General features: G+C 41.9%; 1 protein-coding gene across 4 annotated transcripts in view; it reads right to left on the bottom strand.

Annotated features, from left to right (window-relative positions):
* LOC122935608 (cytochrome P450 2K6-like) overlaps positions 1-13,244 on the bottom strand; it is a 47,442-nt gene that overhangs the window by 15,866 nt on the left and 18,332 nt on the right. For 2 of the 4 annotated variants that reach the window (XM_044291384.1, XM_044291386.1), the window contains exons 2-6: positions 9,838-10,029; positions 8,693-8,855; positions 6,281-6,430; positions 5,993-6,153; positions 2,598-2,774 (exon numbers count right to left, since the gene is read on the bottom strand). In XM_044291384.1, the coding sequence (XP_044147319.1) occupies positions 2,598-2,774; positions 5,993-6,153; positions 6,281-6,430; positions 8,693-8,855; positions 9,838-10,029 (843 nt within the window). Of the gene's footprint in view, positions 1-2,597; positions 2,775-5,992; positions 6,154-6,280; positions 6,431-8,692; positions 8,856-9,837; positions 10,030-12,707; positions 12,726-12,764; positions 12,873-13,244 lie in introns of those variants that run through there. The other 2 variants (XM_044291383.1, XM_044291385.1) reach the window with 2 other exon arrangements.

The following is a 13,244-nucleotide window of genomic DNA, read 5'->3' as shown; positions in this document are numbered from 1 at the left end:
AGATGTCATTGTGAGATACACCCTTAATACATTTGGGTTCCATTCAGAGATTTTAAATACTGCCATTTGGTGCACCAATATTGAATTCAGGCCTACACTGGTTCAGGCCCTGTGAGATACCCCCTCTACATACAGGGGTTTGATTCAGGCATTTAAAATACAGCCATTTTGGGCAAAAAAAATATTTTATTGAGGCCTAGTCGTTCTATTCTACAATTAAACACCCATTTAGGGCAAGATCCTAAATTTGAAAAAAATTAGGAGGGCGTCAAATAAGGGACGTGGCCCAGGTCGAGGTCGCTGCTTGTGGAGCTCCAGTTGCACGGAGAGGACGTGGTCGATCTGTGCCAGCTACACGCACAAGTGAAACCCCTTCCTCAGGTGCGAATAGGCGACAAAACCTGCAGCAGTATTTGGTCAGGCCTAATGCTGCTCTAAGAATGCACAGATTCCCAACCACTCATCTTTCAAGAGGAGTACATGGGAGGACCCTCGCAGCACGTCTCGGATGATGACGAAACACAGGTGCCAACTGCTGTGGTTTTCGAAAGTGTGCAGACCGACAAGGAAGTCAGGGGTTAAGACTGGGTGGAAGATGATGTGGAGGACGATGAGGTCCTCGACCCCACATGGAATCAAGGTCCTGCGAGTGACCTATGTAGTTCGTAGGAAGATGCGGTGGTCGCACAGAGTCACCAGCACAGCAGAAGAGGGAGCAGGGTGCAAAAGCGGAGCAGCCGTCCTCTAGACAGTACGTCTGCTACTGCCCACCGCAGCAAGGGACCGAGCACACCAAAGCCAGCTCTAAGGAGTTCCCTGGCGTGGCAGTTCTTCAGACAATGTGCTGATGACAAGACACGAGTGGTTTGCACGCAGTGCAATCAGAGCCAGAAGCGAAGAAGAATAAGAAGAATAAGAATAAGGACGAGGATGACGAGGACGACGAGGAGTCATTTCGTAGGGTTTCCGGCCAGTGATTCCGAGGGTGGGTTTCTGCACCCACAAACCCAAGGTACACAATTGTCCAGCGAGGGCACAGTTCTGGAAGATGAGGAGGTGGAGGAGGAACCATGTTCACAGCAGGGTGGCACCCAGACCAGCTCATGGCCATCACTGGTGCGTGAATAAGGGGGATACAGAGGGCACAGACGATACACCTCCCACAGAGGACAGCTTTTCGCTGCCTCTGGGCAGCCTGGCACACATGAGCGATTACATGCTGCAGTGTCTCCGCAACGACCGCCGAGTTACCCACATTCTAACTTGTGCTGATTACTGGGTGGCCACGCTGCTGGATCCCCGTTACAAGGACAACGTACCGTCCTTAATTCAGTCACTGGAGCGTGATCGTAAGATGCGCGAGTACAAGCACGCGCTGGTACATGCGCTGCTGATGGCATTCCCACCTGACAGTATGGGCACAGTGGAAGCACAAGGCAGAGTTTGCCAACACAGCTGGGGCACCGCCAGCACCTCAGAAGGCAGGGTTAGCATGGCCAAAATGTGGAAAAGCTTTGTCAGCATGCCACAACAACCAGCACCACCAGCTGATATGGAACGTCTTAGCAGGAGGCAGCATTTCACCAACATGGTGGAACAGTAAGTGTGCACACGCCTACACGAACTGACTGACAGGGGTCAGCCCCTGCAACTTCTGGGTCTCCAAATTAGGCACATGGCCTGAGCTTGCCCTTTACACCTTGGAGGTGCTGGCCTGCCCTGCAGCCAGTGTATTGTCTGAACGTGTGTTTAGCATGAAAGGAGGGGGTTATCACAGGTTATATTTCCCAATGTTTTGGAGTGTACCCCAATTTTAAAAATAAAATTTAAAACCAAAAACCAATGTAGGCTACCTCCTTCTCCACTACTTCCACCTACACCGCCACATCCACCACCTCCTCAACCTCCTACTCCATATGGACCTGGTCCTCCTAGATAAAGATTATTATTTTTTATTTTTACGTATTTCATGTTAATTACAGTAATTTCCCTATCCACATTTGTTTGCAGACCACTTGCCATGCTCTTAACCACATTTTGACACCATCTGCAGCCCTCTAGCCCTTTCCATGACATTTTTACAGCGATTTTAGAGCTCAAAAGTTCAGGCCCCTATTGACTTCAATGGGGTTCGGTGTCAAGTTCGGGTCCCGAACTCAAACTTTTTTGTGATGTTCGGCCGAACCAGAACATCCAGGTGTCCGCTCAACTCTACTCCTGACAAAATTTACCAAGCATGCAATTTTAGACAAATTTAGTGAAAATTAGAGCATTTCTGTTACATTTACCCCAATGTTCTTAGCTGATACACACATTTGGAAGGATAAAAGGCCCAAAGTATGCCACTCCAAACAACTACTAAATGAGGATTTGAATTTTTTTTTGGGCAATGATATTCCAGTTTCATAATATGAATGGCTTATCCCAAGAATAGGTCATTAATTTCAGATTGGTGGAGGTCCAACTCTCAACCCCCCTTCCCCCCTAACTGATTTGTTAGCATGTTCCTCTTCAGTTCCTGCACTCTTTCTACATTATAGTGATGGTGCAGGGTAATTACAGCTTCCTCTTTCATTCACTTTTTTGAACGTCTGTACCTCTTTTTGTTTAGCAAGGAAGGCATCAATGAGGTTCCTCTGATTGTTGATATCCAACTCTTTCTCCTTTCTTCTGAAGGTGTCTCTTACAAAGTCTTGCATCTCTTTATTGTTTTCATTTATTTTTCTGTGACTCCCCGGTAGCCAGCGGATCAGCCAGGGATAACTGTTGTACAGCTTTAAGTAAGAAAAGTAACAATGTCAGATCAGATATAGAAAAAACATATAAAGCAAAATAAGTTATAAAATGTACAAGGTTTAGACATCTAAACTAGTGATTAGAGGTTAAAGCACCATGGGTAATCATGGTCATGGATGAATCATCATTGAGGTCATACATAGATTACATTTTTGCAGGCAAAAGACTGAACTGTACTGCTTCCAGGTTCACATTGCGGCAGAGATGTCTGGCTCCCCTTAAGTCATTACAAATGGTCAAATGACAGAAGGGGAGCCGGACATTCCCGTGGCCAGTAATTGCCTGTGGCAATGTCAAACCAGATTTTGATATTGATAGAGCCCAGCAGAGCAGCCCAAGCCTCCAAGAGAAGGAGTTGGGAGCCAACGAGCAGCCAAGTCATCTTTCAGCTTCCCTTTGCAGGTAACCCCCATTCTTGCACAACCGTTTTAAATGGGTTATCCAATGATGAGTCATCATAGGCCATCATTATCAGATCAGCAGTGGTCCAAGTCCCGGGTCTCAGCTTTTTCACTGAGCCGCCTTGATCCCCGAGCTCTGGGGAACGCAGCCCTCTAAGCACAGCACCGTACATAGTACAGCAGCTGTGCCTGTTATTGCAGTTCAGCCCTATTCACTTAAATGGGACTGAGCTGCAATTAGGCCATGTGACCTATATACAGTGATACCACATGGCCTAGAAAGAGACCGGCACATGCCGTGAAGGAAGAGTACTCTCATATGGGTTAACCTTTGAATGCCAGTGTGCTAGACGTTGACCTGCTTGATGCTTGAGAGTGCAGTGTCTACTTGTACACCACATCGGCATCCTGTGTTTGATAATGTGGACTGGTCTTGGGGGTGTACATAACTAATTTTTTTCCTCATATGAAAAGTTTGTGTACAATGAGAATGGGAAGTAGAATAACCTCTGTCAGTCCCATCCTATTCACATGCCCAGTGGGTGGTATATATGACAATCTCAGCAATGCTTCATCGAGAGATCTGTGCCTTTTCTGGACATGGTGTCTGACGTAGTGCTTTCTTGCACAAATTAGCCTGCCTCCATTCTAAGCTGAAAGTAATTGATATTTTCCAGGAATGAATGGACTTTGGTAAGTTAAACACCAAAGAAAAATATCTTTAACCACTTAAGGTAACACTAAACCTGGAATTCAAACAAGACACATAGTTGTCCACATAGTTTGGCAGTCTGCGTTACTCTTGCAGAAATCTTGCAAAGAACAAGGGTATTACCCTCATGCTGAGCTAGTCCATTTTTGGCTGGAGACTGATACTGATGGGGGAGAGGGAAGGTAGCCAAGAAGCAAAGCTTAGAGTCCTACTGCAGATAAGAAACAGCAGGTTGGCTACTGCTCCAGCCCATTCTCTCACAGGCAGGTACAGGGCAGTGAGGAGGAGGAGAAACATGACTGAGCCCTGGGAGACATAAAACTGAGAAATACAAGAAATCTTTTCTAACTGATATAAGACAAAATTGAAAAAAAAAAAAAAAAAAAGCAAAAGGAGGAGATGAAGGGAGGAAGGGCTGGGATATTTTTTGTGCATTTTCAGTGGTCCTGTAAAAGGTATTGTTGAGGAGTATTAAGGTCATGTGTGGTCCACAACCAGTATACCCTAAAAGTTCTACCAATATTCCAAAATCAATATGAGTGGTAGGAAGCCTTGATTACTCCTACATTTTATACCCCTTGATTCTTCACCAGAGCCTGCTGCAAGGCTAGATGGACTTTTCTGCTAGGGACCCAAGTCATGCCTACAGTGTTGGTAATAGAAAGATGGTGCAGGCACACTATTGGTAGACTTACCAGAATGACGAGGAAGATACAAAGAGAAGTCAAGAAGCATGGTCAAAACCAGGAGAGACAGACACGGTCAATGAGGTAAACATAGTGTAAATCCAGAGACAGGTCAAAGTAATTTACCAAGAGAGTAAGCAGACACAGGATTAATCCAGAAGCAAGCCAGTAGTGAGTTTGCCAGGATAGCCAATATGGAGGAATAAGATATCGTACAGTATACAGCCCTGATACCAAGCCCTTGCTCTGGGATTGGACACAAAGTCAGAAACCTGATTGGCTCAGCTTCCAGTCACAATGACAGGTCGACCAGCTGTGACTTGACTTGTTGGCATTGCAACCCTCCCAGCAGAGCCCTGCATAATGATTTGTATGGGCTAAATGAAAGAATAATATATATATATATATATTATATACACACACACATACACTAATATATATATATATATATATATATATATTTTTTTTTTTTACCTCCCCACATTCTGACAATAACTTATTTTTTTATGCTACAACAATGCTCCTTTTTAGGGTGGGGAGATTTTTTTTTTTAAATCTCATTTTTGGGTACTGTTTTTATTATTGAGGAAATGGAGAAAAGGGTAATTCTCTTTTTTGTGTTGTTCTATATCCTTTAATTAGTATAACAATTGAAAGGCATGTGTGGTTACAGTTATGAGAATACCAATAATATATAGGTTACTTCCATTTTTTTTTCTTTTTTACAGTATGCTTTTTATGTTAAATTCGATGGATTTTTTGTTAAATTGTTTAATTCCTTTAGGAATATTTCCTTTTTTTCTTTACTATAATATACTCTACGTGTCAGCACAGTATAGCTGTGTATGATGATCTGTACAGGCATCTGTTGGGGTGTACCCAAATACGGGTAGCATCAGAACAGTCTGGGCTGCCTGTATAAATGAATTGTGAATCTCAGCAATTAGGGTCCAATTTTAATTTTAGGGAATGTCTGCAGATCCATTTATATGGGCCCTCAAAATATGCGGACAGCACAGTCTGCATCCATTTTTCCGTACCGCGGCTCCGCAGAAAAGATAGAACATGTTCTATTCTTATCCGCAATCACGGACAAGAAAAGGCATTTTCTATTATGGTTGCGGCCATGTGAAGTCGGCGAATTGCGAAACACACATGGCCGGTGTCCGTGTTTTGCGGATCCGCAAAGCCATACGGTTGTGTGAATGGGCCCTTATAGAGAGAAAAACAGACGTGTATTTATCTTATCTGTTAATAATTTCAGCCTCCCGTTGGATGTGTCCAGTGGTTTACCTCTATGTCAATGTACATCCAAACAGGAGAACTTCCTCCAAAAACACTTGGCATCTGTTGTCACCCGTTTCCTTTCAACACCACAGCAATAGAAGAAAACGTACCCTAATCATCCGACTTTCCATGATCTTGATATTGTCATTCACTAAACTCATGAGTTTCAGTAATGTAGGATCATCGTAGTCATATCTATGATCCATCAGTATGGAGACAATTATGTTGGCCAAAGCAGCATTCATGATGGTTTGATTATTAAAAGGTTTCCCTGAAGGAGAAACAAAAAAAATGAAGAAGAAAAGTGTGAGTTTCACTTCTAGTTGTCTTCACTTGTAGCTCCTATGCACACCTGTGTCTCCGTGGTTGCAGAAACATAATTCCATGAGCAAAATTACCTCCATAAGATTGGAATATCTGTAGTAAATATTCACACTCCTCACTGATCTTGTCTTCTATGGTCTTCTTGCCCATTCCAAAGTCTCGTAATGTAGACAGAGTGAATCTTCTCATTACTTTCCAATTCTCTCCATTTGCAAGGAGGATCCCTTCATGAAATGAGCAAAGGTGTGAATGCCTGTTTCTTATTTAATATTATATACGGCATCCGAAAAGCATAATGGGGGGGGGGTGGTGGACTCTACATGCATGATGATTGGTAACTGAAAAAAAATAAAAACACACTGGCAGAAGATTTTGTTTTCTTTGTTTTTGCTCTTAGAATAAGTTGAATTATCCATACATTTTCCGCTTAAATCAATTACTAAAAATCTGTAACTTGCCCCCAAAAAACAAGACCTCACTTATACAATCTTGAAAAAAAAATGTTAAAAACAGGCTACTTTTGGTAAAGTATTTCTAATTTAAATGACTTTTTATGGTGTAAGGGTACTTTTACACTAGTGTTAAAGTTTTCCGGTATTGAGTTCCGTCCTAGGGGCTCAATACTGAAAAAAACAAAAAAACAAAAAACAAACACAGTTTGGCGACTCCTAATGCATTCTGAATGGAAAGCAATTCGGTCGGTATGCATCAGGATGTCTTCAGTTCCGTCCCTTTTACGGTATTTGGCCGGAGAAAATACCGTAGCGCGCTGCGGTATTTTCTCAGGCCAAAATTCCGGAACACTTGCTGGAATGCCTGTCCGACATAAATTTCCATTGAAAATGTATTAGTGCCTGATCCGACATTAAAATTACCGCATTGACGGATTCGGTCTTCCGGTCTGAGCATGCACAGACCTTTAAAAATAAAAAAAATATAAACCGGATACATTTTTCCGGATGACACGGAAGAGACAGATCCAGTATTTCAATTCATTTGTCAAATGGATCCGGATCCATAAACAAATGCAATCTGTTTGCATACGGATTTACGGATCTGGCAGGCATCCTACAAATCAAGTGTGAAAGGGGCCTTAGAGAGGTTGTTCTCTTTGGATAATCACTAGTTATTGGATTTGAGCGGGCGGGGGAATAGTGGGTGGGGTTAGGATTAGAGATGATCATATTAATTTGTAAGAATCAATTTGTCTCATTAGGCAGAGTTCTGCAATGAGGTGTCCCCAAAGCTGAGGATGTTCTCCTTGACGCTTTATTGACAGGGACAGACATCGGCTCCGAGTAGCAGAGCAGGCGTAGCAGAGAAAGTGCAGAGTCTCTGCTTCTGCTACTGGAGCAGCGACTGTTTATGCGCCGTTACCCGGAAGGGTAATGGTGCATGCGCAGTTGCTGGTCTGATAGTGGAAGCAAAGCCATTGTGCTCTACTCAGAGCATCACCGCATACGCAAGATTATCAAAGAGGTCTGACCCTGTCAATCAAATGGCAGGGCGGGTGTCCTCAGATTTTAGGACACCCCATCGCAGGTGCAGAACCATGCTTGATCAGACATAGATTTTTATGAATTGATTCGCTCACTTCTAGTTGAAATTAGAGATGAGTAAAGTATTGGAAAATTCAATTCAGCTGCTTAACCAAATTTTTGAAAAAAAAATTAGCTTTGGGATTGCGCCGCTCCCTGAAATTGTACGCCTCAGATGCCGCATTCATCGCTGATCACGGCATCTGACATTGATTTTATTATTTATTTAATTAATAATAAAATCATACTAAGCTCAACCATTTGATCGCGACCACCATCTTTATTAAAGTTCCAGCGCAAAATATTGTGCAGCCCATGATGACATCACCATCTTCAATAAAGAACGGATGAGGCAAGTGTGATTTGTTTACGGCTATTTCAGGGAAAAGCAATTCGCTACCAAAAAGCACGAGAAAATTTGGCTTTGCGGCGAATCAAATTTTCCCTGAAATTCAGATCAAAGTCCACTTCAATAGTTGAGATACTTGCATATTATGTTTCTTTTTTTTTTTTTCTTGTACTGAGTGTATTCATGTCTTGTACACACAATATATATATTTTTTTTTTAATAGATAAAAAAATAAAAGGGTCCTTGACATTAAGTTGATCACACAGTATTCTTCTAATGGGTTCAACAGCGATCAGTTGTGATCTGTGGGAGAACCTGATAACAGGTGTTCAATTACCCTACAGCACCACCGCAGGGGAAATGTAGCATTACATAATGCTCTTAGAATTTAGAAGGCCGTCTATGTGATGTTCGTATGAGTTGCATCCTCCAGAGTGAGAGATACTCTTTCTGGCCGCTCTTTGCTCTGACAAATAGATGAGGTTCATGAATGGAGACCCCCTTAAAAATTTACCAATAGTGTATTTGAAAAGCATTTTTTTTTTTTTTTAAATACAACTCCTTCGCTATTTTGTCCTATTTAATTAGCACACAGTTACCGTGGTTATCTGATACTTTAGAACTCATGGCAGTAATAGGTCTTCCAGCAAATTCTTCGGCGTGGTTAACGAGAGCGTCCTTGACTGTATCATAACCACACAGGACAACAAACCTTTGTGACCCTAAATAGACGCTGAATACTGGGCCGTACTTCTTTGACATCTAGAAAAACATGAGAAAGCCAAGAGAAATAGAAATTTTATGTATTTACAGATTCTCATAAGAAAGTCAGAGATGTCCAACTCGTGGCTCAACAGTTGTTGCAAAATTATAACTCCCAGAACCTGTTGGGAGTGGTAGTATTGCAGCAGCTTGAGCTTAAACTTGAGATCTTTATTAAGAGACACACCACAAGCAAAATAGATAAAGTACACCTATAATGATTAGAGAGGGCATAGATTTAGACCTGTGGTTGCTATAGAGCAGGCATGGCCAATCTGAGGCTCTCCAGCTGTTGGAAAACTACAACTCCCAGCATGCTTAGACTGCCTACAGCTATCAGCCTGCAGCAGGGCATGGTGGGAGTTGTAGTTTTACAACAGCTGGAGAGCCGCAGGTTGGCCATGCCTGCTATAGAGCATGTGTCCTTGACTGTCCCCAACCTGCAAGGCTTAAATAGGCAGGAATAACCCAAAACAATAGAAAAGTGCATCTATTTTTGAAAATGCTTGAATGTTTAAAAAAAAAAAAACACAACTTTGAAAAGTTATGAAAGTTTTATGAAATCTTCCACTGCTTTGTGCTTACAGCTCTAATGTGGACCTATGTGATTCTATGGTTACAGGCTGCAAACAACCTTCATGTAGTCCGATCCTGCAGTCAATTTGTTAAGGTGGATTTAGATGTTCTGACGAGCAGCAGATTGTCAGGAAGGAAGCGCTACTTCCTGACAGTCGGCTGTTCGTTAACCGGAGGCAAAGCGTTGAATTTACATGCAGCGATCACCTCCACAATATGTGAGCAAGGGATCGCTATTGCGATCGCTTGTCCTCCTACATTGTTTCTGGGCAGGAGATCACCGTTTAGACCGCCCCATCTTCTGCCCATAAATTATCATTTAGGTGTCACCACAGTCACCCCAGGAAATAGAATCTGAAGGCATCCTACACCTGTTCATACAAGAATAATTATGTTGTTTTTTTACCTCCATGAAGGATTTTTGGGGCTTCGACGTGTTGATCACATGCATATTTCCTATAATCGGTAATGGCGTAGGACCAGGAGGAAAATTTGTGCATTGTTTCTGGTTCTTATAAACACCGACTAGAAACAAGATAATTACAATGGATACCAGAACTGAGATGGGGTCAACAGAGAACATGTCCACAAAAAATATCTAGAAAAGAAAAAAAAGGGAAGAAAACATTAGCGAGATAATGAATCCATTCGTTAACACTAATTCCTTTTAAACTTCACACTATTTTTGCCACTAAATGGTGTTTTTGAAAATCACAACTTACATTCCTGATTGGATTCTGGAATGGGGAAGGGGGTTTGTAAAAAACAAAACAAAAAAAAACAAAAAAAAAAAACGCATGAGTAATAAAAAAGTATTATTCACCCATCCTCCGCCACTGCTGTTCTACAGCTATTTCAGTCCCCACGGCTGTCTACTTCCTGGCCGCAGCTCAACACACAGAATTCAAGAAATAGCTGGAAATGTCTGCTTAGCCAAGTGGTGACCCACCTCATCTGGTGATTGGGCTAACAGCAGTCCAAGCCGTTTTGGACCAGGAAGTACTGAGCAGCATCAAAACGGCAGCGGCAGGGCTCAGTGAAGTGTGTAAACCTTTGTATTATTTTTATCTATTCTGGAACTTATTAAAATTCTTCTCTGATTAGAAAACCTCTAACGTTCTGTCCTTGAGACTTGCAAGAATGTATTAATAGTAGAGATCATATGATCCCTTTACAGTTTATGGGACGTTTCATGCAACAGACTCCACATATGATTCAGAAAATAGAGAGCAATGGCACTTCTTATACTGAGTCAGTAGTTGTCACAGGGCCCAGACCCAGACCGATAACCATGCTTTAAGGTGATCCTACCTAGTAATGCTTTGTGCTACTTTTAAAATCAGCACAGCACACCATGTGGCTGGATGTGGCACTGCAAGTGAAAGTTAGCTCTAATATCAAGCATTAGTAAGACTAAACGAGGTAGAGTGATTCATGATCATCATAACATTATGAACTTCCAGAGCATTTAATGACAGTGTGTGTGTGTGTATATGTATCTGTCAAAATTATACCTTACAATGCTAATGGGTGTACGCAGTGACCACCCAAAACAGGACATTGACAAAGAAGCTTTTGAGAATGGAACACAATCAGATTATTTTACTTCATATACACTAGTGATGAGCGAAACGAGCTTCAGATGCTACATCAGAAGGATCCAGTCACACGTCAGTATTTTGCTTTTCTAGATTTTCATTCCATTTTTTACAGATCCGTGTTTCCGCAAAAAATAAATAAAAAATTTGAAGGAGGAATATATGTTGCTAAGGTACAAAATATATATTTTTTTCTATTTCCTGGAAACAGATCTGCAAATGTGGATGACATATTGATGCATTCTGCATGTCATCCGCATTTTTTGCGGACCCATGACTACAATGGGACCACGGACTGCATTTTGCGGACAATAGTAGGACGAGCTCAATTTTTTTGGGGCGGATCCGCATAACGGAATGGAACGACAGAGTGCTGTCTGCATTTTTTGCGGGGCCATTTAAATTAATGGGTCCGCATACCGGATGCGGATTATAAAATACTGACATGTGAATGGACCTCAAGTTGCTTTGTTCAAAACTTTAGATTAAAAGGGTTCTGCACTTTGTTTAAACTGATGATCTATCCTCTGGATAGATCATCTGCATCTGATCGGCGGGGCTCCGACACCCGGGACCCCCGCCGATCAGCTGTTTTGGGAAGGCAGCGGCGCTCCAGCAGCGGCGCTCCAGCAGCGCTGCGGCCTTCTCACTGTTTACCACTGGTTCAGTGACGTCACGACTAGGCTAAGCTCTGTTCAGTTAATTGGAGCTTAGCCGCGCCCAGGCCAGTGATACTAGTCGTGACGTCACTGGGCCGGCAGTAAACAGAGAGAAGGCCGCGGCGCTGCTGGAGCGCCGCTGCCTTCTCAAACAGCTGATCTATCCAGAGGATAGATCATCAGTTTAAACAAAGTGCAAAACCCCTTTAATACTGTACAGAGATCCGTCTCTGTACAGTATTAGAATGTATGGGCTCCGATGAGCCAAAGTCAGTTATTCATGAAGTTGCGTGTGACTTTGTTGAATAACTTTGTTGAAAAAGGGAGGTGATTTTTAAAGTGGAAATCCACTTTAAAACTTGAAACCAAACTTGGCTTCGGTTCCCAGGTACCAGAGTTTAGTTTCACGTTTTAAAGTAGTTTTCCACTTTAAAAATCAACTACTGAAGTTATTCAACAAAATCACGAACTGACTTCGGCTCATCGGAGCTCATACATTTTAATACTGTATGTAGATGGTTCTCAGTACAGTATTAACCAGACGTTTTAAACAAAGTGACTTTGGATGTATCATCAAGTTTGCTTAAATAATCACTAATATACACACTTGTTATCATATGTTGATATTAAACCTCTGGACGGACTTGCTGTATACTGTAGCAGATATTATATCCTAATGTGCATGTTAGGATTTTAGATATAATATAAGCAAATATATAAAAACTCCTTCTACACAGCTTCTGAACATCACAAGAGCCTCTAGTGTTTGAGCGATTTTCCTCTTGTCTGTTCTGTGAGCTACAGAGCTGAAAACAAACATAGTGGGAGGTAAGGGAAAGGACGTCACAGCAGTACAGTACTGGCAGAAGGGAGATGCCTCTGTGCTGCTTAGTGAAATGCATCATAGCTATGCAGCTGGAAAAAAAAAATGGCGAAGTCCAAGCCTAACTGTTACGTCTCAGTTATGATTGTACAAAGAAGCACAGCCATTATGCAAACTTTTTTTGAATCATGAATACCTGATTGTATCTTCTATGTCATTGTATAGGATTCATATTAACAGAACTTTTGCTCACCATGCAGCGTGGAGGGCTCAGCTGGGTCGGTCTTCTCTCTGCTCTCTTTCTAAATTGTGTGCTGTGTATTCCTGGGTGAATATTTAATCCCATTGCCGGTTATAACCTGACTAAAGTCCAACACACTACAATGCAGTGTTATTCTACCGGTCTCCAACGACATGCAAAAATCTGGTTCCTTTTCTGGTCCAATATTGCTTCTTTATTAGTGATGAGCAGCATAGGCAAATTTTTTTTTTTCAATATTTCTTGATTTTTTTTTTACATAATAGTCGCAATAAATTAGCAAATTCTAGAATTCGGGATCTCATAATTATTTTCGCGATTGTTCAAATCAGCACTGATGAGTCACATATTTTTTTGCGCAATACATACAACTTCACATTTTATCAGGGCTAAGTAGACAGTACTGATTGGTGCACTAAGTATTGTTGTGACATCACAGCATTATGTCTGCAGCATGTATGTATGGACAGCAGA

This window comes from Bufo gargarizans, chromosome 4, assembly GCF_014858855.1.
Source record: "Bufo gargarizans isolate SCDJY-AF-19 chromosome 4, ASM1485885v1, whole genome shotgun sequence".
In the NCBI taxonomy this organism is placed as follows: Eukaryota; Metazoa; Chordata; class Amphibia; order Anura; family Bufonidae; genus Bufo; species Bufo gargarizans.
This window is presented reverse-complemented; position numbering and strand designations above follow the sequence as displayed.